Below are 24,301 nucleotides of genomic sequence, written 5' to 3'. Positions count from 1 at the left end.
TCCTGGGGGAAGTTAAACATGCTTTTTGCTGAAGTTTAATATAAAGTTTAGTTTGAATGTGTGTCTATGTTTTAGTAAAGCTCGATACAGGTACAGCTGGTCGGTCATGTATGACCAATAAGGTATGAAATAGGGATGTACAGTCATTAATATATGGTATATATACATATATATATATATATATATGTATAGTAACATGTATTCCAGGGAAAGCAAGTAACATAAAATATGTCAGCGAGCAAGATTATACAGCCATGCTAGCAGCCGCACTTAGGAGGAGTTATTTGCCAGTATCCTGCTGATGTTAGCATGTTAGCTCACAGTAACAATGTTTACTTGCTGATGTTAAGCAGGTATAATGTTTGCCATGTTCAGTATCTCAGTTCAGTGTGTAAGCATTTTGATTTGTGCTAATTAGCATTAAACATAAAGCACAACTGAGGCTGAATGTCAGTGTTCATTGCAGTCTCTCTCATAATTGTTAATTTCACTCAAAATCATGATTTTCAACCTGCTGGTGGCACCAGAGAAAAAGTCAGGGATTCATCAAAGTCATTAGCATTCTTCATCTGGGTTTACCATGAATATCTGTCCAAAATGTCATGGCAATCTATCCAATTGAAGTTGAAATATTTCAGTGTGGACCAAAGTGGTGGACAGACCGACATTGCTCTCCATTGAGTCATATCATTAGCGTCGTTAAAAAAAACAGGAGTAACTAACTATTTAACCAAGAGACGGTACAGGAAACAACATATCAATAAATAAGGTCACTTTATGCCTTGAAACTGCACACATATCAGGATACCCACAAACCCTAAAAAAATAATACAGTTACAGTTATTAAAGATATTCTTTTGTCATAATCCAAAAACAGCTTTTTACTTGTGCTGAATGGCCATGGGCCCTTTTTACAAAAACATTTTGACATGGCACAGCAGAAAAAGCACAGGTGTAAAAATAGCAATGACTCATGGCTGAGTTCCATTTAGCTGCTTCAGTTTTCTTCCTTTCCTCCTTTAGATGCAAATAAAGAAGCACATCGCTGAAACAAATGGACACAAAGCTTTTTACAGAGAAAGTAGAAGATATCTTCATGTTTAACATTTGCTGAATTTGTTGTAGATTTTTTAAGGGAGTGGCAAAAAGAAGTCTTTTTTCATAAATTTAGTGATAATGTTGAGATCAGTTGAAAGAGTGTGTTCAAATAGCTGCTAAATGTTAAACACTTTAGAAACGGAGGTAGACTGGTACAGCTAGCCACGGCAAACTGACACTTTATACAAGGAAATTAACAACTTAATGTGTTGAATTTGATGCTGCGTGTCACTCCCCCTCTCTCTCATCCTGTTTCCTGTCATGTCTTGAACTGTTCTATCAATAAAGGCCAAAAAAAGACTTAAAAAAAAAAAAGAATCTTCCGAGCCGATTCTTAAAGTATGTTAAATCTCTCCTCACTCAGCAAACCTCAAAACTGTGTTTTTTTTTAAGGGAGTCTGGGGATATATATCACAGTTATTAAATCAATGGTTAAATCAGTTGAAACAGACTGTGTTCACCAACATTAACTGCTAACATTGTCAAATAAAGAGAGCCTCAACATATAATGTGCATTACAGTGAATCATATGAAAATCAGACAGTACAGTATGTAATCAACCCTGCCTGCTGTTGTGGCTTACAGGACGTAAGTTTGAGTATGCGGTCTTTCAAAGTGGCCCAGGACACATGCGCGTACACATACTGCTGAAAGACTGTCGTCACGAGGCCCAGACCACCTCTGAATATGATCTGAGTGATCAGATTGGATCTCAAATGCGTCTTGGATGCGCTCACACCTGTACTTAGAGCTGTCCACTTATGATTGATCACTCATGTTGATGCAGGTGTAAACAGGGCCAGAGTCATCATTAATGCCTTCAGTGACACCTGCGCTTTAGCTACTATGACAAGTCAAAATGTCTGAGGTGAAACAGGTCTCATAATTATGACAAGTTGGGAAGTCTGGAGACCTGGTATTGGTTGATTTGGTGATTATGAGTGAATAAAGTAGATGTTACTATAAACAGAAGCTACTGTACATGTTATTATTATTACTGTATCTGTAAAAAGTTGTCACTTCATTTCCTGTCATGTCTTTTGCTTTACTGACCTTGTATAGCTTCTAAATTGATGTACCACACTCTTTTTTTGTTTTGTTTGTTGTTTTGTATTCTTTCTTTTCTCATCTTTATTGATATCTCATCCAGGCAGCTTTAAGAGAAAATTCCTCGTTATGTCAGCTCTCATGCTTTCAGACTGATGGTCAAAAGATCATATAGTTTTGTTGATACTGTACTCAGACATTAAGGTTGGGTTCAGTTCACCCAGTTTGTTCTGTTAAAGTAATCACAGCAAGTTTGATCTAAATAAATCCACATTCTCTTTCTCCTGACTTTTTAATGAACTGATGCCAAAGCTACTTGATGATCTAATACTTGATGATCTTACTGATCCCTGAAGTTGTTGATTCTGTAATATCTTATTACTGAGAGTGTAAAACTCTGTGGCTGTGTTCACAGGAATACACTTTGTACCTTGCTCCTAATTACTCACATACTTTTAACTTAAGAATGTGTTGAAGTTAACTTACGTGTTTGTCTTGTCTGGTGGGTGGTGTGATGCCAAAGTCTCTGACTTTGACTCAGATCTGTTGTGACAGCCACACATGTTTCACCATGGAAACCTCAGAGCTCGGCCAATGCAAAGAATAGCAAGACTAAATTAATGTTTCATTGTGGTTACTGTGACACAGTTCATTCACATACCCACACATTTATAAAACATGTCCACTACATCACTTCTTGTGTCTTTTACTTATGTAAGAGTAGAGTTACTATAATGGACTAAAGGAAAAAAAGGTAAAGTTCTGTGATCACCCAAAAATGAAAACACAGTCATGACCCTCTCACCCCTGTGCTTATGGAAAGTCAGGTGAAGGTTTGTAGACAACATAACAGCCTCACAGCAAAACAGTGTTGTAGCATTCTCCTAAAACCTGAAGTAGATAGGGACTGATTTAAAATGTAACAAAACATACAACAGCTCCATACAGCTTGTTCAGTGTAAACCAAGTCTCCACCAATCCCAGATTGATTTGAAAAGACACTATTTACTCCCTCGACTGGTGGTCGAGCTTGTGCACCCACTGCAGACACACTATTGTTTTTTGCTTAGCAGCTACAGTGAAGATTTGGGCTTTAAAAAGGGTGGAAGTTATTGAGGACTGAACCTGCCAAAATCTGAAAAAAATAAATATATAAATGGCTCAATAAATTAATTTGCCATTAAATGCAGCAAAAGTCAATTTGAAAATAAATGTAGGTGTCATTCATTTATAAAATGTGACAAATTGATATTTCTGCTTTTAATTTTCCTCTGTGTTGATCGACCTTTGTATTAATTCAACTATTTACTTACTTTCCCGTTTAATTTAATTGTTTTTATTTATTTATCTACATATTTACTTCCATTAATAAAGCAAAAAACAAAACAAAATGCAAGCAGCTTGTTGAAATACATGGGGGGAAATGCAACTGGTTAATAATACAGCAATAAATACCTAAATAAATATGTAAAAGAACCGAATAACATGATAGCTAAAATGGATCATTTAATGGGAAATAAATAGATAGTTGAATTAATACAAAGGTTAACAAATACAGAGGTAAGTTAAAACAGAAATATCTATTTATGTCACATTTTATAAATTGATTTATTTTGTTTTTGGTGCATTTAAAGACATTTATTTAATGAGCTATTATTATAGTTGCTTAAGCCAATCATAATGTTACTGGGTAATTAAACTTCATATAAGTCTATGTGTTTTTTATACATTTACAAATATCCTTGCTGGTTAATATGGACCATAGCTAAAAAGGTAAAGTTTCACTAAATAGGAAATACTCAAAAGATGATAGTACATGAAAATTGAACTTTTGTACTGCAGTAAATGTACTTTGCACACATATGATGAATGCTGTTTGTGCTGAGGGACACGTTCACGTAGATGAAAAAAATGCATTCTCTGCATTTGTGCAATCACACATGAATTACAGAAATCACTTCTCAGGTTCTCAATCTGAATTTATTTCACTTGTACTAAGACAAAATGAGTATCAACAGAAATATGAGCTGGGATAAAGAGGTAGCTGCTACGTCACTGATGGATTGTGTTGTAGTCGCGGTCCTGACAAATGAAGCCTGAAGCTTAGAACCAAAGCTAAACTTCAGGCTTTTGTCTCATAGTCAGGCCCCTGAAGCACAGCATCCAGGTGTTAGCCTGAGCCATCACTGTTGCCGGTCCTGATCTGCTTCTCCTCAGTGCCTGATGCGTCTGATGGACTGGATCTTTGGAGTCTGGCAGTGGGAGCCCCAGTTCCTCCAGTGCTGATAGTCTCCACTGTGTCTTTCACACTCCATGATGTACTGCTGGCCTCTGTAGCCTGGGTACTCATAGCACACAAAGCTGAAAGGAACGAGGAGGACAGAAAGGGAAAGTAGGTCAGTATAAAGACTGAGTTACATTTGTATGACATGCTTTACATAAAGAAACTCTACAGGTAATATTGATTTAGCCACTATTAGGGAAATTATTCAAATATATATAGCCTAACGGATCCTGGATGCCAGTACCAATAATGAAAAGTAAATATTCTGATAACAATATATTGAATATCTTTCCTTAAAAAAAAAACATTTTAAAGAAATATTACAGAATTGCAGTGGGAGTGGGACTTTGTACAGTAAAAATACATTTGTCCATACTCTCTGGTGCACCGACCATGTATAACTACAGTGTTTCTACATCACTGCAAATGTGCGTGTTGTGTTGCATTACAAACTTTAAAGCAACAATGGATATGACCATGAAACGTCCACGGGTGATTCTTTACATTAATACAAGTTTGCTGAGCTTATCTAAATAAATGTTGTGTTATTATGCATAAACTTCCAGAAAGGACTCTAACTAAAATCTCAAAATTGAACAGTGCACGACAAAAAACATGTGTTTGCTGCCATGTCTGGCTTCAGGATTCAAAGTTTGTTCAAAGGTTTACATGTAAATGTGTAAAACACAACAGATGCCTGTGGCTATCTGTGGCTGGACGGCTCTTTATATTGTTCAATGAGAAGCAAACTGCAAGATGAATGATAATTTGGGTCCGAATTTGCATTAGAAATCATGGTTTACAGTTATTGTTATGCTATCACAGCTCACAATTACACAATGTTAACATGCTAACGTTTGGCCAATAACTCTCAGCATACTGGTTTAGCATGCTAACATGAGCTAATTAGCAATAAAAACAAAGTACAGCTTATTGGAATGTTATTATTTTCACAGCTATTTGGCCATAAACTAAAGTATTGGATGACTATAAATTTGACCTGGTGATGGAGCCAAATGAAAAGTCAGTGAGTCATCAAAGTGATTATACATCATGCTGAGGGGAAGGAACGTCGGCATCTAATGGCAATCCGTCAAGTAGCTGTTGAGATATTTCAGTCTGGACCAGAAGAGCAGACCGAATGACAGTAACATCCCCAGAGCCACGCTGCTGGGGAGGCTGAGAATAGAGGCATCATTAATCTAAGTGTGATCCAGCTTTGAGATGTGGTGGAACTAGTGTGACACTGTTGGACAGTTTGGGGACTTTTAAACTGCTCAAGAGGGGAAAAACAGAGAAACACAGAAGTTTTTGTTGCTTTGGGACATGATATGTCTCCTAAAATGTCTGAACTTCTTCATGTCTATTTGTTTGGACTTGAATATGTTTTTTGTCCTGCTCAGATTTAAAGCCCTCAGAACTAACTCTGACTTACGCTCCACACTGCACGTGCATGGAGCCCACCTCGGGCTTGAACCAGCCCATGGCCTGCAGGGAGGGGTAGTCGTCGCACAGCTCGGTGTTGCGACCCATGAAGTTCTCCTTCTCAAAGATCATCATGCGGCTGCTTTGGTGAGACTGTTGAACAGAGAGTTAGTGTTAGGCCCGTCAGACATTCAGCACTGACTTGTGTCATTTCTATTTTTAAGCTGTTTCAGTCCCTGGCTGTGGCTCACTCTACTGATCACTTCCTCCCTTCTGTCACTCACTATCTTCTCATTTCCATTCGCCCTTTCACGCTCCTTTACTCCCACTTCTCTCATTTTAGCCATCCCCTCCTCTGCAAGTACTCACAGCGCAGTAGATGGGGCGCAGGGACATGAAGCGCTCGGTGTGGTAGGACAGAGAGCCACTGCAGGCCTCCCAGTTGGGGTACTCGCCCCTCTCCAGGATGAACTGCTGGCCCTGGAAGTCATGGTGCTCGAAACCCACCCAACTGGACACATAAGTGGAAGAAGTGAAATCGTCAGATGGGGAATGACAATGTTAAATGTTTGGAATCAGTCTAAACACCAAACAGACAGGTGACAGGTGACACTAGACGGGGTGAGAGGAGTAAAAGGTAAAGAAGCAGAGAGGGAGCAGTCTGCAGTGTTGTCCCAGGAAACAGTGCACCTCAAAAGCAGGTTCATTAAAGGATAAGTTCATCAAAAAATAAAAATTCAGTCATTATATACTCACCCCGGCACCAACAACAAAATAGAGTTGCAGCATTCTGCTAAACGCCTAAAGTTGCTCAGGACCTGTTTTAAAATGTTAAAGAAAACTTCACCCGACTTTCCATGGGCATGGGGGTGAGTAGATTTTTGTTTTTGGGTGGACTTATCCTTTAAGTTGTGAGCGTCCTGTTTTAATTAGTTTTCACATTTAGCAAGGCCAAAATGCAAAAGTTCCCAGACAGTTTAATCTCTCAAGGTGATTTTTAAATTTTCTCACAAAATAATGAGCGAAGATTAAAAATAACTAATTAAAACTAATGTTTTTAGGAGCTACAAAGAGACAAACAAACAAAAAAACACGATACATTTAACACTTTTTTCCCCTTTGCCTCTGAAACCTGGGGGAGTTTAAAAATGTTCTCAACATCCAGGGCAGCACAATCTGTCAGCTGAATTTACAACATGTCAAAGGATAAAAAAAACAAAACGTGTTTTTGGCCAGACAGTAATTGGCATGTTCTGGTCAGGTTGCACAGAAGAGGAGGAGGAGTGAGCACTTGATGAAGGAGTGTAGAGAGGAAACTTCCACACAGTCAATTTTAGGTTCTGTAATAGCCTGTCACCTTTGTAGATTACCATCATCCACTCAGTTTCTACAAAATAGCTTGACTTGGTATTCGGTGTTGTTCCTCCTTAGTCTACAAATAGTACAGTTGCACTCTCAGTGACAATCATTTCTCACCACTTTTTCTAACCCCGTGAGGAGTCACCAACAGATGGCTGCTTGATGTATACAGAGGAACACACTGAACTCTTTCCAACCATGAAAAGATGTTAGAAATGACTGATGACAAGCAGCTGATGAATAAAAAAAAGGCTTACGTAACACCCACACAGAAAAGAAAAAGTTGATGAAATGATCTGTTGATTCACCGTGGATTTAACTGAATGCTGTGGCATTTTTCCTAATGTGGACATTAAATAGAAAATCCAGGAAACAATTAACCATCTAATTGATTCAATCAAACATATAATATGTAACATTTCTGCATTAAAATGTCTAAAACATGACTAGACCTTTGCTGTAAATGTTGTGTTGTATACTTACACTATCCTAAATGTTTCCTAAAATATTTTACCCCAGAGAAATATGTCATTTTATTCACTTGAATACATTACCTTCTAAAGCTAAACTAATGTACAAGTTTATTTTAATAAAGAGGATTCCTATCGGTATGTTGATGATTGAGGTCGTCGGGGGTGGTGGTGTTGTACTGGAGGGCATCATGGTAACAGGCGTTTCTGATATTCTGCCCCTCTCGAGTAAGTAACTGGGGTGGACAAAATATTAGTAACACTTAATATAATGCAGTCCAGTTCAACAGTTAACATTAGATTGTACAAGTGGAGCCAATTAAGTGGTTGCCGAGGGTTTCCCATTATATTGTTACATTAGACACAACGATTGAAGAGCTGGCTGATTATTCATGAGGAATAACCTGCCGAAGTTTGATCACTTTTGGTTATTTTACAAGTGATTTCTGTTTTCGATGTGTTCTTTTCACTGATTTGGATTCGCGGGGCTCCTTTGAGAAAAGGTGATGTCACAGACTTCCACGTACCAATTAGAATCGGGCCACATCTGAATCCTAACGTAATGATTAGCATAGTTTTCCAGGGGTATGCATTAATACTGAATCAAACAAACGCAACATTACTTTTAGACTGGAAGTAATTAGTTAGAAGTGTGATAACAGTAGATGACAGTATCGACAGTATGATATCGTTCTCAGAGCAGTTTCTAAAAATATGGTGTTCTTTTCATCACAGGGACCTTGACTTGAAAAAGAAGAGTTGCACCATTTCACCAAAAGGACCTTAAAGTATCCACGGGTGACCACAGGAGAGGCTTGTATTTCAGCTTTGAATCGCCTCCACAAAATGAAACTCTGGCAGTATAAATAGCTTTCAGTTTGGTTAAAAGACCCCGCTGGCTCCTCAGGTGATCCTGATAAAACGCTCTCTCAGCATTTCATTTCATTGAGTCTTCAAAGATGACTGCTCATGCTGGGTGCACCCTACACGTAGGACACAGCGACCTCACAGGTGTCACGCTTTAGTGGGAGTCTGGACACTGCGTCCCTCTCTCGTTGTCTCTCTACATCCATCTCACGGACACTTACATCAACACACACACACGCACACAGAGTCAGTCAACTGTCCACAGAGACTTGCAGGCGTACAGGCTGTGTGACTCACGCTCCACTCTCCACTCGGATGGAGCGGATGTTGTCCATGCCGCAGTCATGGATGTTGCAGCACTCGGAGGTGAACTCCATACACTTGCCCTGGAAGTGCTCCTGCTCGAACACAGTCACCTGCACACAGGGGGGAGACAAACATGGGGGAGGCATGAGGATGTGTAATGTATCTGTGTGTGTGTGTGTGTGTGTGTTTGTATATGTGTATTTGTTAGTGTGTGTGTGTGTGTGTATTCACCTTAAAGAAAGGGGCTGTGTCCATGCTAGGGAAGAACATGGGTGAGGTCATGTGGCTTCTAGTGAATCTATACATTTCTACAGTGGGATAGAGAGAAAAAGAAAAACACAGCACAGAGATCAGAGAGGATGTACAGGCAGTCAGATCTATCAGCATTAGCAGATTTGGATTTACTTCATAACAATAGGATTTTTTTTTTGCTTTTAAATAGTTGTTGTAACTAACACTTTCCTCCCATGTGAAGTCAGAATTTTACTTTTAACTTCTCATACAGACGATATGTTCATAATAAAAAGCTTGAAACTAAAGTGTCCGGACTAGGAGAACCCACAGCGTTTAATCCGTTTCATTGTCATTACTGAGTGTCAGTCATGTCGCCGGCCCTGCTCACCTGATGCTCTCTGCTCTCCTCGCTCCTCACACACCGGATCCTCTTTACATACACACTGTGTGAACCTGGCGCGTCGGTTTTATACCGGCGTCCACGCGGCACACACTCGTGGTCGCGCATGTGCCCGTGTTGCCCCTCCATACTAATGATGTGAGCGGGCCGGGCCTGTCAAGTTCAAAGCGGGCCCGAATTCAGGACGATACTTCCGGTTTAGAGCCTTCAAAATTAAGCTCTCGTGACCGCTTGTAGGACTACAATGTGTTACAGTGATTGTTACAAGTAATACAGAGTAAGACACTGAACATATATAATAATACAAATATAAGATGTTTTAATTATCAATTTTATTTTGCCTTTAAATGAACTGGACCATGAGGCATGGTTCATGCTTACTAGGCTTTATGTTTCAAAACAGACTTTCATCCCATTCATGATTGTTCGGGCCTAAATAGGTTGTTCTACAATTCCCTATAACCACTGAGGCTTCAACTCAAACTGCTGAAACTATTAAAATAGTCGATTTGGATAACTGCTGATGATCAATTGATTGGAAAATTACGCGGGGCCAGCTTTCTCAGATATGGCAACACATGTTTTCCCACTGCTTTACAACATCACAAGAAAGCCTGTTAGGTCATTTTGTAAAAACCAAACAAACCACTGATTAATCAAGAATATAAGCGACAGATTGTTATCAACATACTGAGCAATACACACAGTGAAACGGGCTAAAAGTTGGGTGAGCATCTCTATGGAAGCCCAGCAGTTAATCAGTATGAAAGAAATGACAGAAGTCTTCTTCAGAGCTAGTGTGGCTTTTATTTTGAAGGCAAAGGGAGGACGAGTTGCAGCATTGTTCTGGCTAACTGTGGTCAGCTTGACTCAGGTGAGCGTGAACCTCACGTGCGCTCCCCTTTGCTCATGTTTGTGCGTAAAAAGCGGTTTGTGCGCTCGCGCACGGGGGGCGGCCTCTCATCTCTCTCTCTATCTGTCTCTCTCCCTCTCTCTCCCCCTCTCTCTCTTTGTAACCCTGTGCGGCCTGTCGACTCAGCAGATCATATACAGCAGGCACAGAGGTGAGGCTGGGGAATGCGGGGCTGTTGTTGGTCTATTCGTATAGGTCAGCAGTGCCATCGTATAGAGCAACAATGGCCGGGGCTATAGGCAGTGAATGAGGAGGATTTGGAGAGCCAGAGAAGAATGTTTCAGTGGTCAGTCCCAAAAGTTGAGGAAATTGTCACAGAGGATTTCAATTGATGATGGTAATTATTAATGAATAATAACTCTGTGGCAATAATGAGCTTTAAAAATGAAAAAGCTAGAAAAGTGGATTAAGAGAATTTTTCTATGCAAGAACAAAAAGTCAACAAAATGAAAATGTGAAAATATGTTCACTCTATATCACTGCACCCGTGTCACATCCAAGGAATGTGTTCGCTCTGATGTCTTAATTAAAACCCCTCGGTCCATCACTTAAATAGACAACATGCCACTGTTGCCACAGCAACACCCCCTCCCTCACACCCACCACCACATCTGGGCCTTGGCCCTTGACATTTCATCTAGAGAGCACACGAGGGGGCTGGCACCAAGCTCCTTTTGATATGTTCCCCCGTCATACAGGCTGACACACAAAGACACACACAGCCACACACATGTACAAGAAACATACAAAGCCGCTGGCCACGTCAAAGGACACCCAAGTCACGACGCTGCCATTATTTTCCCACTCACTGCTGCACCAACCTTATTTTATAATGAGGCAGTCATGCGTGTTGTTCTCCTAGACATGAATATTTCAGGTAGTGTGTGAAGATGCTGTATAACTGAAGTGAATATGAATTTTGCAGTGACTGTCATAGTTATCATTCCCCAGGAGACTTCTTTCTACTTCATAATTCTGGTGTGGGGAAGATTGTCAGGAAGCTCTGCTTCAAAGTCCAATTTGTAAGATATTTGATGATTCTCATTCCACACTCGTCAAATTTGCTCTGAGAGATAGAGCGTCAGTGTTCAACGAGTCGGGAATGAGACTCAACAATCAACTGTCCTATAAATTAGACCTTTAGCTTTTGATGAAATTAGTTCACATTCTTAGTCTAATGAAATGGTTGATATATTGATGGATAAACAGATTTTCAGTTGTTTTCAACAGTTGGTTTGAAACAACGAGTGGCCTGTGGGCTGACCCACTTTGTGGTGAAAAGAACTGGTGCTAAGTGTATTCTTTTTATACATCCATGGCTGTAGCTACTGTCAGCTTTTTAGCTCAGTTAGCTGTGCAGCTAGTAGGACTAGCAGGGCAGCGTTGGTGTTTAGAACGTAGATTTCTTTGGCATAATGTCAAAACTGTTAGGGCTATTTCTTCACACTGTTGGAAATGTTTTGAAATAAACTTCTTGCATATTGCACCTTTAATAATAAATGAATATACAAATAACTATGCTTTTTTAATTTTTGAGATAAAAATACTTACATTTGTAGGATCCCTAATTATTAATTAATTTTTTGTAATCTGAGGACGGTGGGCAGACGGACACTTTGCACAGTAAGTCAGTCAGTGAGGTGAACTTCATACCATTTGCATCTTAACAATACAATACAATAGGTTCCTGCTTTCGGCCCTCGGACAGAAAAAGTTTTGGCACCCCTGAATTATGAGATATCAAATAGGCCTGCATAAATCATAAAATACTAAATGTCAGTGCAGGTGCAATGAACTGCTATCTCTTTATGCACTGTGTGTAGGAGGAAGCAAATTAAAGATAACTTTCACACATATAGATCAATGCACAGATCAGCTGCAGGATCTTAATACGTCAGCTGAGCATGTATGGTCTGACAGATTTTGTAGTTTCGCCTACAAAAACAGCAGAGCTACAATGTAAAACTATGCAGTTAAGGAGATCATCATTTCAGCTGTGCAAGATGTGAATGTGAAAAACACATAGCTCTATACTGTGCATTATTTATGTAGTCCAAGAGATAGAGCCCCTGGATGATAACCTTCATATACACTGCATTGCAGATGTTATGTGGTTTCATAACTTCTCGTCCTTGAGTGACCAGTGTTCAGAAAGTTTCTTCAGTTTTTTAATGAACAAAATCCAAGGACTTAAAGTTTACCATGGTTACATGCCACAGTATGTATTATCATGTAAACTACTTTACTTTCTTTTAAAAAAGAGGAAGATTCTCAAGAAACTTCCCGGTTAAATAAAATGAAATCAAGTTATCTGCTAACATGTTCACAGATAAAATGATATGTTCTTTTACACTTCCCTTACATTAGCATTATAATTTCTATGGTCTGGGATGTGTATCATCACTCCTTTTTATTCATCTGCTCTGAGAAGTGTATTGTCAGCTTGAATGGATGGTGGACCATGACTGAATCCAGTCACTGAATCCAATCCAAAGTGGTGGATCTGACTGTCCTCCAGTACTGACGAGAGGACAGGTGAGAACATAGAAACAAGGATGCACCCCACGATGCCCACTCAATTTCCCCTCCCTGTTGGACACTTCCTCTTCACTCTTTGTGTTACTTTTTACTGATCCTCACCTGAGAATGAGTATTTGAGGAAATTCCAACAGCAGGATTAATGAGGCCGACCACTGAATCCAAGACATGAATCATCTCCCCCTCAGGATCTCATCTGATGAACAGCTGCGACACTTACTGTAATTTAACTTCCTGTCTTCATCAAGCACTTGATGTCACACATCACGTGACCTCCCCTATCATGTTCACACATTTCGACCAGTTTGCTTGCTCCCTTGTGTGCACTTTGGAAAAGGCATCTCATGGACTTTCCTCTTGCTTCTAACGCCCACCACAATATTTTACTCACCCACGTAAGAAAAAAGGCAGAGGCCTTTAATTTAATAGCTCTGCTCCCACTGTGATGAGGAGAAAGATTGTCCATGCACACTCTGAACCACTTTGCTCACCCAGAGGTGGAACAGCCAGGTTATTGCTTCTCACGGCTTATTGCTTTTCTTGTTATTATTTGTCCCAGTGCTTCTTGACTATGACAGTGGAGGGAATATGAAGTTTTAAATCTGTGACAGGCTGTTAAACGTGATCCTGGTCAGCCTGGATGCCATTATTATAAGACTGTTATCAGAGGCTTAGAAAAAGACTTAAAATCTGACTTTAAACCAACTGCACTCTCCTTTCAGTTCATGGATTTAATGTCAGGTTGGTTATGAAGCCATTTAGTCCGAGCCCACATTGATTTTCATTTTGTCACTTTTGCCTCCTCACATTTATTATCTTCTTTCAACCTATATTTCTCTGGCTCTCTTTCTGCCCCACCGTCTCTCTCTCTCTCTTTGATGATGGGGGTATTTCTATTCTGTGGGGGCTGTGAGCTCAGCGAGTTTGTTTCTGTGTCCATAATCCCCTCTCTCTGAGCGCCAGCATATAAAAGCGCATAGGGGCCTCCCGCACTCTCACACAGACCGCCAGTCTCAGCCCCGTGTCTACTCCTTTACGCACACACTGCCACAGGTAAGACAGTGGACAAACATCTTAGGGAAGGAGAAAGAAAAAGGAAGCGAGGGAGGTAGAGAGCAGGAAGAAACGGATGTAATACTTTGTAATAAGAAAGCGTTATCATAGTTTGAGCTCATGATATTAGTGTCAAACTTACTGTCAAATTGTTGGTGGAATTTCACTGTGGCAGGTTTCAGCCTTTCACATTCAGAATAAACATTAGAGATCATTCTGAGTATACGTTATGCTAAATATAATGCTTACATCCAGTCAGGTTGGTTCCACAAACACAGCACTTGGATTTAACTGCTCAGTTTGTAAATTCAGGTTCAAACGTGAAAAAATCGTTTTACTTAAAACATTTAAACGATTGTTTAACGTGGTCATTTGCAAGGAATGTTTCTAGATTCATTTAATTTTCTTTTGTACTTCGTTTTGGCTGTTTTGGTGATTTTTGACGGGAAAAGTTGCTGTTTTATAATATAAATATCAGTGTAAAGCAGGACAACTGGCAAGATAATTTGTGTGATAAAGTCTGATCTGATTTAATCTTTTTTAGGGACTGTATGAAAAATATTAGGGGGGCATTGTGGGGAGAGGGAGGTTTTTTTTATTAAAAGGAGGACAATCTAAATCTTTCAGTCAATTGGGAGATTGAGAGGGTCTTTAGTCATTGAACGTTATCTCTCTAGAGAGCATTTGTCATCTCCTAAAGCAGCTTCCTTAATGTAATTCTGTATTTTAACAGGAAGCAGAAAAAAAAAACAAAAAACGTCAACATCTCATATAAAGTGAACGTGGCAGCTCTTGTTTCAAAAATACAGAAGTGCTGGAATAGTTGGAAAACAGGATGCATCATTTTGACCATAATTTTGGATATCGCTAATCAACTTGTATTATGCAATTTGGTGGCTATTGGTGTATTGGAGTACATCGTCTTCAACTGCTCTGTAGTCTGATGGTATGGCACTAAAAATAATCGTCTACTTTTCTTCACCGCCTTCAAAGGGGCTGCCAGAATCAACAAAATACGAAATTTCCCAATAGCTGCTTTATGTTTAACGCCTCTACCAGTAATTTTCACACAGTCCTTGAATGTGAATGTACAAAACTGCTGTTAAGAAGTGATTCGAAGCATCTTCTCTTCTCGTCTCTTTGCAGTCATCATGTCTGGAGAGAAATCTAAGTCTGCTTCCCAGACTGATGGGAAGGCGGCTCAGAACAAGATGTCTGAGATGGGCATGATGTCCTACAAGGTGCAGTACACACACACAGACACACACACACACACACACACACACTACGCCCCACATGTCCACCAGATGGTCAAACATCTGCAAACATAGAATTTTTCACACTGTGTGAAGCAGCTGGCCTCACTCACAGTTTACCTTCAGGGCGGATGTCTATTATCACAACCTGATGGTTATAGCTCAGTGAGGGGGCGGCTGACAACTACAACTGGCAAAGAAACACCATGTGAGGCTTCTGTGCATTAAGTCACCGGGGGGGAGCTGTCATAACAACACAGTCATTTCATTTAACTCCATGTTTGGTGACTTTATCTCCTCTGCCACAGGCCGTTCCAACCTATTTCTACTTGCCTCAGGTGTCTGTGACCTCCTTTCTCACTCCACACTTCTCTTTCTCTATCCAGATGTTTGTGTTTGACCAGGAGAACTTCCAGGGCCGTTGTATTGAGATCAACGCCGAGTGTATGAATGTGTGTGACATGGGAATGGATAAGGTGCGCTCCCTGCGCGTCGAGTGCGGACCGTAAGTAGCCTGTGCATGTACAGATGCAAGCACACAACCGCCCACAAACACAAGTACAGATAATGTACCCGGCACCCACACTCCTGTGAGCACAGAGCAGGTGATATCACAATTGTACCTCCCCATTATGTGACATTTCACACTTCACATTTGATGCTTTTGGATGATGCTTTTATCCCGAGTGATTTGCAGAGAGTGCAGCGGTAGAGTGAACTTCACAGATAACACCATGCAATGATCACGTAACAGTGTGGGGCAATAAAAGTCAAAGGAAATAAAACGGAAATAAGGAGATTTCTTTTTTTTTTTCAAGGTGAGGGCAAATAATTGCAAACAAGAGAAAAGAAAACAGGAGAACAGTGACAAAGTATTTTTTCAAAACCATGTCCGTTATACAGCACAGAAAGGCAACTTCCATAAAGTTTTGGCACTCAAAAGAGACTTTCAGACTTTGAAAGCTCATTCAGCAGTTTTCGGAGGCAGAGTAGTACTCTTCATGTTCACTAAATTGATCTTCATGTGTAAAATCAGTGGGCTGCTCCTTTAAAAGACGATACAATGCTCGTCCATCATACGTAGAGCTCACCACCTTCCTTTCTTCCTCAGCTTCGTCGGCTTTGAGCAGATGAACCTCTGTGGTGAGATGTTCATCCTGGAGAAGGGCGAGTACCCCCGCTGGGACTCCTGGAGCAACTGCCAGAAGAACGACTACCTGCTGTCCTTCAGGCCTGTCCGCATGGTAAACCCTGCGCCAACAGAATACTTTCATTGGCAGCTTATTTTACATGCACGTAGTTCCTCCTACTTTTCTTCATCTTCTGTCTCCCATCATTTCAACTGCTTTCCCCTTTTTACTTTCCCCGCCCTTCCAGGACCCCGAGAAGCACAAGATCTGCCTGTACGAGGTCGGAGAGTTCAAGGGTCGTAAGATGGAGATCATGGACGATGATGTCCCCAGCCTGTTCTCCTACGGTTTCACCGATAGAGTGGGCAGCATCATGGTCAGCTGTGGAACGTGAGTATTGTGGCAACATGTTACGAGCATTTGTTGTTTTTTTTTCAAGGTCCAGTGTGTAGGATTTAGTGGCGTCTAGGTGTGAGCTTACAGATTGCAACCAACTGAGCACCCCGCCTCTACTGTGGCTGCTAAAAGAAAAAAAAAAACTCAGAAGATCCTCTCTAGAGTCAGTGTTTGTCCGTTCTGGGCTACTGTAGAAACATGGCAGGGCAACATGGTGGAATACATGCATTCGCTGTCTTAGATGAGAAGATGAATAGCACTTTAATGTCTGTATGCTCAGTTGAGCTAAAAGCCTCTAATAAAGGGCCTTTTGTCACTACACTTAGCCCAGGGCTAAAAGCAATCTTACAACTTTCTCAGCCTCAGGCTAAGAAGCTCCCACACTGGCACAATCCAAAACAGGCTAACCCTGACTTTTGCCCAGGGCTTGCGAGCTCCGGAGCCCCTTAATTGTGGGGTTATCCACTGAAAATCAACAAGGGGCTAAAAGGTCCCAGTGTAAAACAGGGCTAAAATAAACATTGGTTACATGTTCCAGCCAACATTTAACCCAGGGCTAGTAGAGGGGCAGTGTAGAATCATATAGCCCTGGGCTTAGGTTACCCCTGGGTTAACCATGTGTGTGTGAAAAGGGGCTAAGTTATCCCAGGACCAATAATTAGCCGAGGTCTAAGGATAACCTTGAGCTAAGAATATGCAGTGTGAAAAGTTTAGTCGAGAGAGTGGAGACTGTAGTACGTCAGCAGCTCAGTGTCTGTGTCAGAGCTGTCACAGGCAGCAGACACAGTCTCTGAATGCTGTGATTACTTCATTTGTTCTGCTCGCTGACACAAACAAGTGAGAGGCAGTCTGCCTGAGAACTGACATCACTGTAATTATTTGTTAGACGTTTAACCTTGCTGATCTGTTTACACCTGTGTTTCTTGCATCATTCGCAGACATTTTACCTGTCTGTTACTCATCTTTCAACCTTCTGTTAGTTTTCCTTGCATCTATTTTCTCTGCCCAATCATTCATGTTATGTATTCCTGCTACCATGCAATCCATCCCCAATTTGAAAATGTAAATTATCTTCCCTCCTCCTCTGCTCTCTCTCTGCAGCTGGGTGGGTTACCAGTTCCCCGGCTACCGTGGCAGCCAGTACGTGCTGGAGAAGGGCGAGTTCAGGCATTTCAACGAGTTCGGCGCCCGCTGCCCCCAGATGCAGTCCATTAGGCGCATCCGTGACATGCAGTGGCACCCACACGGCTGCTACACCATGTCCTCCAAGTGAAGCACAGCGAGGGCGAGAAAGAGAGGGATCGGAGGAGAGATGGAGGCGGAGTGCGGGCATAGAGACGGAGGGGGAGGCGGAGGAGGAGGAGGGAGGGCGAAGAAGGAGAGGAAGAGGGAGAGGATGTAATATTTCCTCCTCTGTCCCAAAGTCTCTGGCCAGTTTAATTGCAGGATGGAAGGAATACAGTAGGTTGTTATTTTTAGTTGTTGGAAGACTGTAATTTAGCAACCAATGAAAAGTTATTCAAAGGGAAGGGGGAGATAATTACACTGACCATTGATACTATATCTGATAATAAACTATTTCTGTTCTCCTTCAAGCACCGACTCTGTTTGTCAGCTCCCGTCTCCCCACTGTCTCTCTCTCTCTCTCCTCCCCTCCCACCCTCTCTCCCCCTCAAACTCCTCTTCCACATCACACCGACGTCAGCCCTCACTCAGCCCATTAGAGCCGGACTGACTGGGGTACCAGTGTGGAATTGTGTGTGTGTTTGTGTGGTGGGCGAACTGAGACAGAAGAAAGCCACAGCAAGAGGAGCTGTGGTGAATCCTCTGTGCTCAGATCCTGCAGCCACAGCAACTTTAAACCCCAATAAAGTATCTCACATCCTGTTCCACTTGAAATGACGTCTTATTTATCAGATATGGTGATGATATAGATGTCCAAGACAAAAGGGCTGTGGGAACAGACACATAAAGGGCCCCCTCCTACCTACAAGGACAGTCAGTGGTATTTTGTGCATTTACCTTAACGCTAAAACAGATCCTAAACTTAAAGCTGTTGCAATCAATATTTTTCTGAGTTACAATAGTTGCTCACAGTAACAAACCCACAAATAATTATAACCTGTATCTGTAGTTCCCCTCAGCTCTACATATGTTTTTTTAGTGTCTTTCAGCTCATTGTTTCGGTTTTACTGCCCAAAACTTCACGTTAAAACTCTGATAAACCTGCTGTACACTTCCTGCCCAATACCAAACGACAAGTAGAAAAAAATGGCTACTAGCTAATGAAGGTATTGGAACATTTAGCAGCTAAAGAGCCAGATATACATTTTCATTGGGAATTGGAGAAGAGCCACGTCACAACTAAAAGAGAGTGAATATTAGACTTACATTTATCAGGTGGCAAGAAACAAGACTGCAATGTATGCTAATGCTGCCCTGCATCTGATGTATGTGGAAGTACTGAATAGGTTCCTGTTCGCTAACCGTTCGGCAACATGAACTTATGTCAATGGTGTGATTTTGGTGTGTGTCTGCTGGCCCCAAGTGACCAAGAAATTACTTTAGGGGCACCTGAAGTAATTTTACTCATCAAAGTCTGTTTCAAGTCGGAATGAGACAATAAATAAACACTCACACTAAGTTGATTGATTGATTTTCATTACCACAATCGTGAACTGTAGTAATATGAATAACTTGAAAAGGCTGTCTGGCTCACTGATTTACAGTCCTCTATTAGTTTCCTGATTGATTTTGAATTGCCTTAGCCTGTCAACATGACTGAAGGGACTGCTGGCACAGTGTATCCGCCATAACAACAAGTTAAATCGGATGTGGGTCAATAATACGGATACTAAAAAACAACAGGGAGATGAGATTACCACCATTTATTTATCCTCTACTTGTGTAGAAGGAGCTTTAAGATTTGTTGATTGATTGTTTTTCACTAAAAAAGACGTATCCTACCTGTGATGCAATGGAAGTACTTGTCTCCTAACAAAATGTAAGTCTAAACCTTCAGTATATTTAAGTGCAATTTTAGTTTTTACTTGAGAGTTTTAGGAATATTTCTAGCAATTATCCGGATAGTATCATGAATCGCAATTATGTTGTTGGACAGGATTGTTACATGACATTTTCATTGGGAACTGAAGACCTGAAATGAAAAACTCTAGAGTTGTGGAGTTAGAAAGAAGTGACCTCACCAGACCTCTGCACAGATGCTTGAGGTTACATTAGCTACTACAAATATAACAGACATGAATCTTTGAGCTTACCGTCCTGTCAGCGGTTGAGTTACATTTTTTCTTATGAAGGTGTCATGTTTTGACACGGAAAATAATGAATGGAATAAAAAGACAATATCTTACATATTAAGTTCAAGTTGGAGATGAAAATAGGCTGCTGAATGGTTCTCAGCTGAATTACGTCAGGGAAAATGTTAATAACATTCACTTCAGACAGAGCTTTTGGTTTTAGGGCCTCCATTAGTGCCCAAATGAGCAGTTAGAGTTTATTGTTTTGTTCATTGTAACTCTAATCAACAGAAATCACACATTACATTTAAACTGCATTATTATGAATATTGCCACAAAAAAAGCAATATAATCTTTTGGATTGAATATCTGTCATTTCTCTAAGACACAAACGTTTTTATTGATCAACTTCCCTGAGGAATCGATTGCCTCTCTCAATTTGTTATTGTCAGATGGGCACAACTCGAGGTAATTTGCAATTTCTATCCCACGTCCAGTCACAGTGTGATCACTCAACATAATGCCTGCTGCAGAGACACAGATTTGATTTGTACTGATGGAGAACAATTTGGACCAACATTGTTAATGTGTGAAAGAAGAAAGCACTCCAACTCCTCTACCCTAGCACTCTGTCTCAAACAGCATATTATGTTTTGGACGATTTCATGCATTATTTATCGGTCTCGAAAAGAATATTGATGCCTGGTGTGGCCGGCAGACGTCAGCACCAAAATGGACTTTACCACATTTGAGCTTTAATACTTTCTTTTTATAAGATATAAGCGGATATGCGGTGCCTCCCTCCCTCCCTGATGCTCATCAAATATTCAAAAATATCAAACTACATCATTCATGATGTAATCTGCTCATTCTGTCAGTGCAGTCTGGTTCTATCCACGGTGTGACGTAAGACCTATTATAGAACAGGGCTTTTATATTGCTGAGAGTGCTGAGAGGCAAGTTTCAGTAAACTGCATTAGAGTTTTATTCAATCATCGCTAGCTCAGAAATGATGGCACATGAATATGATTCACTGTGTCCTTTCATTAGCTTCTCTCTCTCCCTCGCTAACCTACTGACCAATCCATACACTTTCTATTTACATACAACAAAACATGTATATACTCCATGTGCCAGCTCCAAAAATGAGGTTAAAGTTCATACTGAGTGATTCATCAATACAGTGTCCCTAGAGCTACAGCAGGAAGCCTCTTGTCTAACTACTTTGTATTACTTATCTCTCTAAAACTCCTGATTACGTAAGTCACCTTACTGGCAACACCATTTATTCTTTCACGGGAACTCTATTGAACTAGGCAGCATTAGTCAATTGTGTCTTACTCCAGCACAGTGTCAGGGTGGGAAGATATCTGGGGTGTCCTGCAGATAATTCTCTACACAGACAGAGTTGGAGCACTTCCCAGGCTTGGATGAACATGAAGCTTTCCTACCTGAATCATCAGTAGAAAGTATGAGCAACTGTGCTCAACAAAAATCAAACTCATCGATTGAAAGTCCAAAGTATGGGCCTGTTCTCATTAAAACTGTAGGAGGAGAGTTGACTGCAACTCCTGAGTTCTTACTGCAGTAAGAAACACTCAAACACTCAGATCAGGATTCTGTCTGATGGCAGGCAGAAACTGGAGTTTATGTTTTCGAGACTCAGATCAATAATGAATGAATTTAGCATTTTAGCAAGAAATAATATATTTCTGAGTTTGTATTATTGCCTCACTAATATTGTAAATATTAAAATTCTGACTTTGAATTTCTTCACCATAACTACATAGTGCCCCTTTAATGCATTATCAGTAATTTACTCTTAACTCCTGCTCTGTTCTGCTCAGTGGTCACGGTCACCTCTTCAAACCTGCAGATTTTTTCTTTTTTTGTTCATATGTCAGGATTTTCATTGGCCCGTTTGTGATTGGATAGCCGGATAGCCTATATATACATCATTTTAATATATATATATATATATCTTATATATATACTGTGTATATATACAGTGGTGGCCAAAATTATTAGAACACTTGGCATATGTAAGAGGTTTCAGTTGTTTTTGTTGAATTGGCCATTAAAATACCCATAAAACGAATGAAATATCTACAAAGTCATCATTATGCTCTATAAACCATAGAATACTGCCATCATAAGGAGATTTAGGTCATTTTCCTTACAAAAAACAAGCTAGGCTTATTTCACTGTCAATGTCACACAATCATGTTCCTTCACAGAAGAAGCCAAATTACTTGTGTAATCATTGTCAGGTGTGATCGTGGTTAAATTGATGGTGATGCAAGAGTCTTAGGACACAGCTGTGTAATTCTTTTGAATGTACAAGGCCTATCCTGCTCATTAAGTGATTGGTAACATCAGGGTTGTGTCACTGAGGCCACACCACCAATTGGTTTAAATTCAAAGCCTCTAGAAGTAGTCTTGAAGCACATGTTGCTCTTTGAACATGGCTAAGGTGAAGAAGGGGCTAACGAATGAGCAATGGGTTCGAATAAAGGCCCTTTTTGATGCTGGCTGGAGTTACCGCCGCATAGCCAAGGACACTGAGATGCAGTCCAAGCACTGTAAAGTACACTTTAGACCGCCATGATGCCACCAATTCACACCAGAACTGAAAGGGGAGAGGTAGAAAAAAGAAACTTTCAGACAGAGAAGTGAAGCATCTCAAAATTCTCAGTCTTAAGGACCGAAGAAAGACCTCACGAGAACTGCGTGACGAGATCAACACCACAATGACTAATGGTGCAACAGTGTCTTCAAGAACTGTGTGTCGGAAACTGGGAGAGGAAGGACTTGTTGGCAGAATAGCAGCAAAGAAACCATTACTGAAAGAGAAAAATAGAGTGAAATGCCTGAAATTTGCAAAAGAACACAAGAAATGGACAAAGGAAGATTGGTATTAAGTGTTGTGGACTGATGAGTCCAAGTTTGAACAGTTTGGCAACAAGCGAAGAGTGTATGTTCGACGGAGGGAGGGGGAGAGATATAAAAATGAGTGTCTCTTGCCAACAGTTAAACACGGAGGGGGTAGTATTATGGTGTTGGGTGCCATTTCAGCCTCAGGAAAAGGTGACTTGGTGAAAATTGATGACATCATAGATAAGAAAGTATACCACAACATTCTGGTGAGGCACGGAGTACCATCTGGGAGTCATCTTATTGGGCCTGGATTTATTTTCTTAGAGGACAATGACCCTAAACATTTTTCTAACTATTGCCGGAACTACCTGCGACAGAAGGAATCTGCTGGAACTTTGAAAATGATGGACTGGCCCCCTCAAAGTCCGGACCTCAACCCCATCGAACAAATTTGGGGCGAGTTGGAAAATAAACTGGACAGATCTATTGTACATTCAAAGGAAAGCCTTTGGCTTGAGTTGCAGAAGGCATGGGATAACATTAGTGTTGAAGTTCTCAGGAAATATATTGACACTATGCCAAAGAGATGTGCTGCTGTAATTGCTGCAAAAGGTGGACATACCAAATATTAAAGTTAAAAGTGGATAAAAACAGTAGGACTAAGTTCATTTGATATTTGTTGTGCTCAGAGCAACAATCTGCATGTTTCATGAACATTATGAAATGAAATCATGTTTTGGAGGCAAGAAAAAGGTCAATATTTTCAGATCTGTCAGGTGTTCTAATAATTTTGGCCACCACTGTATATATATATATATATATGTGTGTGTGTGTGTGTTATGGCATGCCGTTCAGGAAATTAATCTTTGAATATATTGAATGAATTCTTGAATATATTGAATGAAACTTGAATATATTGAATGAAACTTTGAATATATTGGATGAAAGTTGAATATATTGAATGAAACTTTGAATATATGGAATGAAACTTGAATATATTGAATGAAACTTGAATATATTGAATGAAACTTTGAATATATTGAATGAAACTTTGAATATATTGAATGAAACTTGAATATATGGAATGAAACTTGAATATATGGAATGAAACTTTGAATATATTGAATGAAACTTTGAATATATTGAATGAATCTTTGAATATATTGAATGAAACTTTGAATATATTGAATGAAACTTGAATATATGGAATGAAACTTGAATATTTGGAATGAAACTTTGAATATATTGAATGAAACTTTGAATATATTGAATGAAACTTGAATATATGGAATGAAACTTTGAATATATTGAATGAACTTTGAATATATTGAATGAACCTTGAATATATTGAATGAAATTCAAAACCTCGTTGTATCTTTTTCATCAAAGTG

At 40.2% G+C, this 24,301-nt stretch overlaps 2 protein-coding genes across 2 annotated transcripts; one reads left to right on the top strand and one right to left on the bottom strand.

The window, feature by feature from the left end:
- Positions 1-4,103: 4,103 nt before the first annotated feature.
- On the bottom strand, positions 4,104-9,162 carry LOC140995213 (beta-crystallin A1-like). Its single transcript, XM_073465182.1, has 5 exons — positions 9,088-9,162; positions 8,848-8,966; positions 6,224-6,365; positions 5,865-6,007; positions 4,104-4,506 (listed from the first exon to the last, which is right to left on the bottom strand). The coding sequence occupies exons 1-5, from the start codon at positions 9,160-9,162 to the stop codon at positions 4,359-4,361; spliced, it is 627 nt and encodes a 208-aa protein (XP_073321283.1). The 3' UTR covers positions 4,104-4,358.
- A 5,983-nt stretch (positions 9,163-15,145) lies between these two features.
- crybb1l2 (crystallin, beta B1, like 2) lies at positions 15,146-18,049 on the top strand. The gene is made up of 5 exons (XM_073465192.1): positions 15,146-15,235; positions 15,637-15,755; positions 16,362-16,494; positions 16,628-16,770; positions 17,878-18,049. Exons 1-5 carry the CDS (start codon positions 15,146-15,148, stop codon positions 18,047-18,049), a joined length of 657 nt encoding a protein of 218 aa, XP_073321293.1.
- Positions 18,050-24,301: the final 6,252 nt, after the last annotated feature.

The sequence above is a fragment of the Pagrus major genome, chromosome 1 (genome assembly GCF_040436345.1).
Source record: "Pagrus major chromosome 1, Pma_NU_1.0".
Lineage (NCBI taxonomy): Eukaryota > Metazoa > Chordata > Actinopteri > Spariformes > Sparidae > Pagrus > Pagrus major.
Note: the sequence above shows the minus strand (reverse complement) of the source record. Positions and strands in the feature narration are given on the sequence as shown.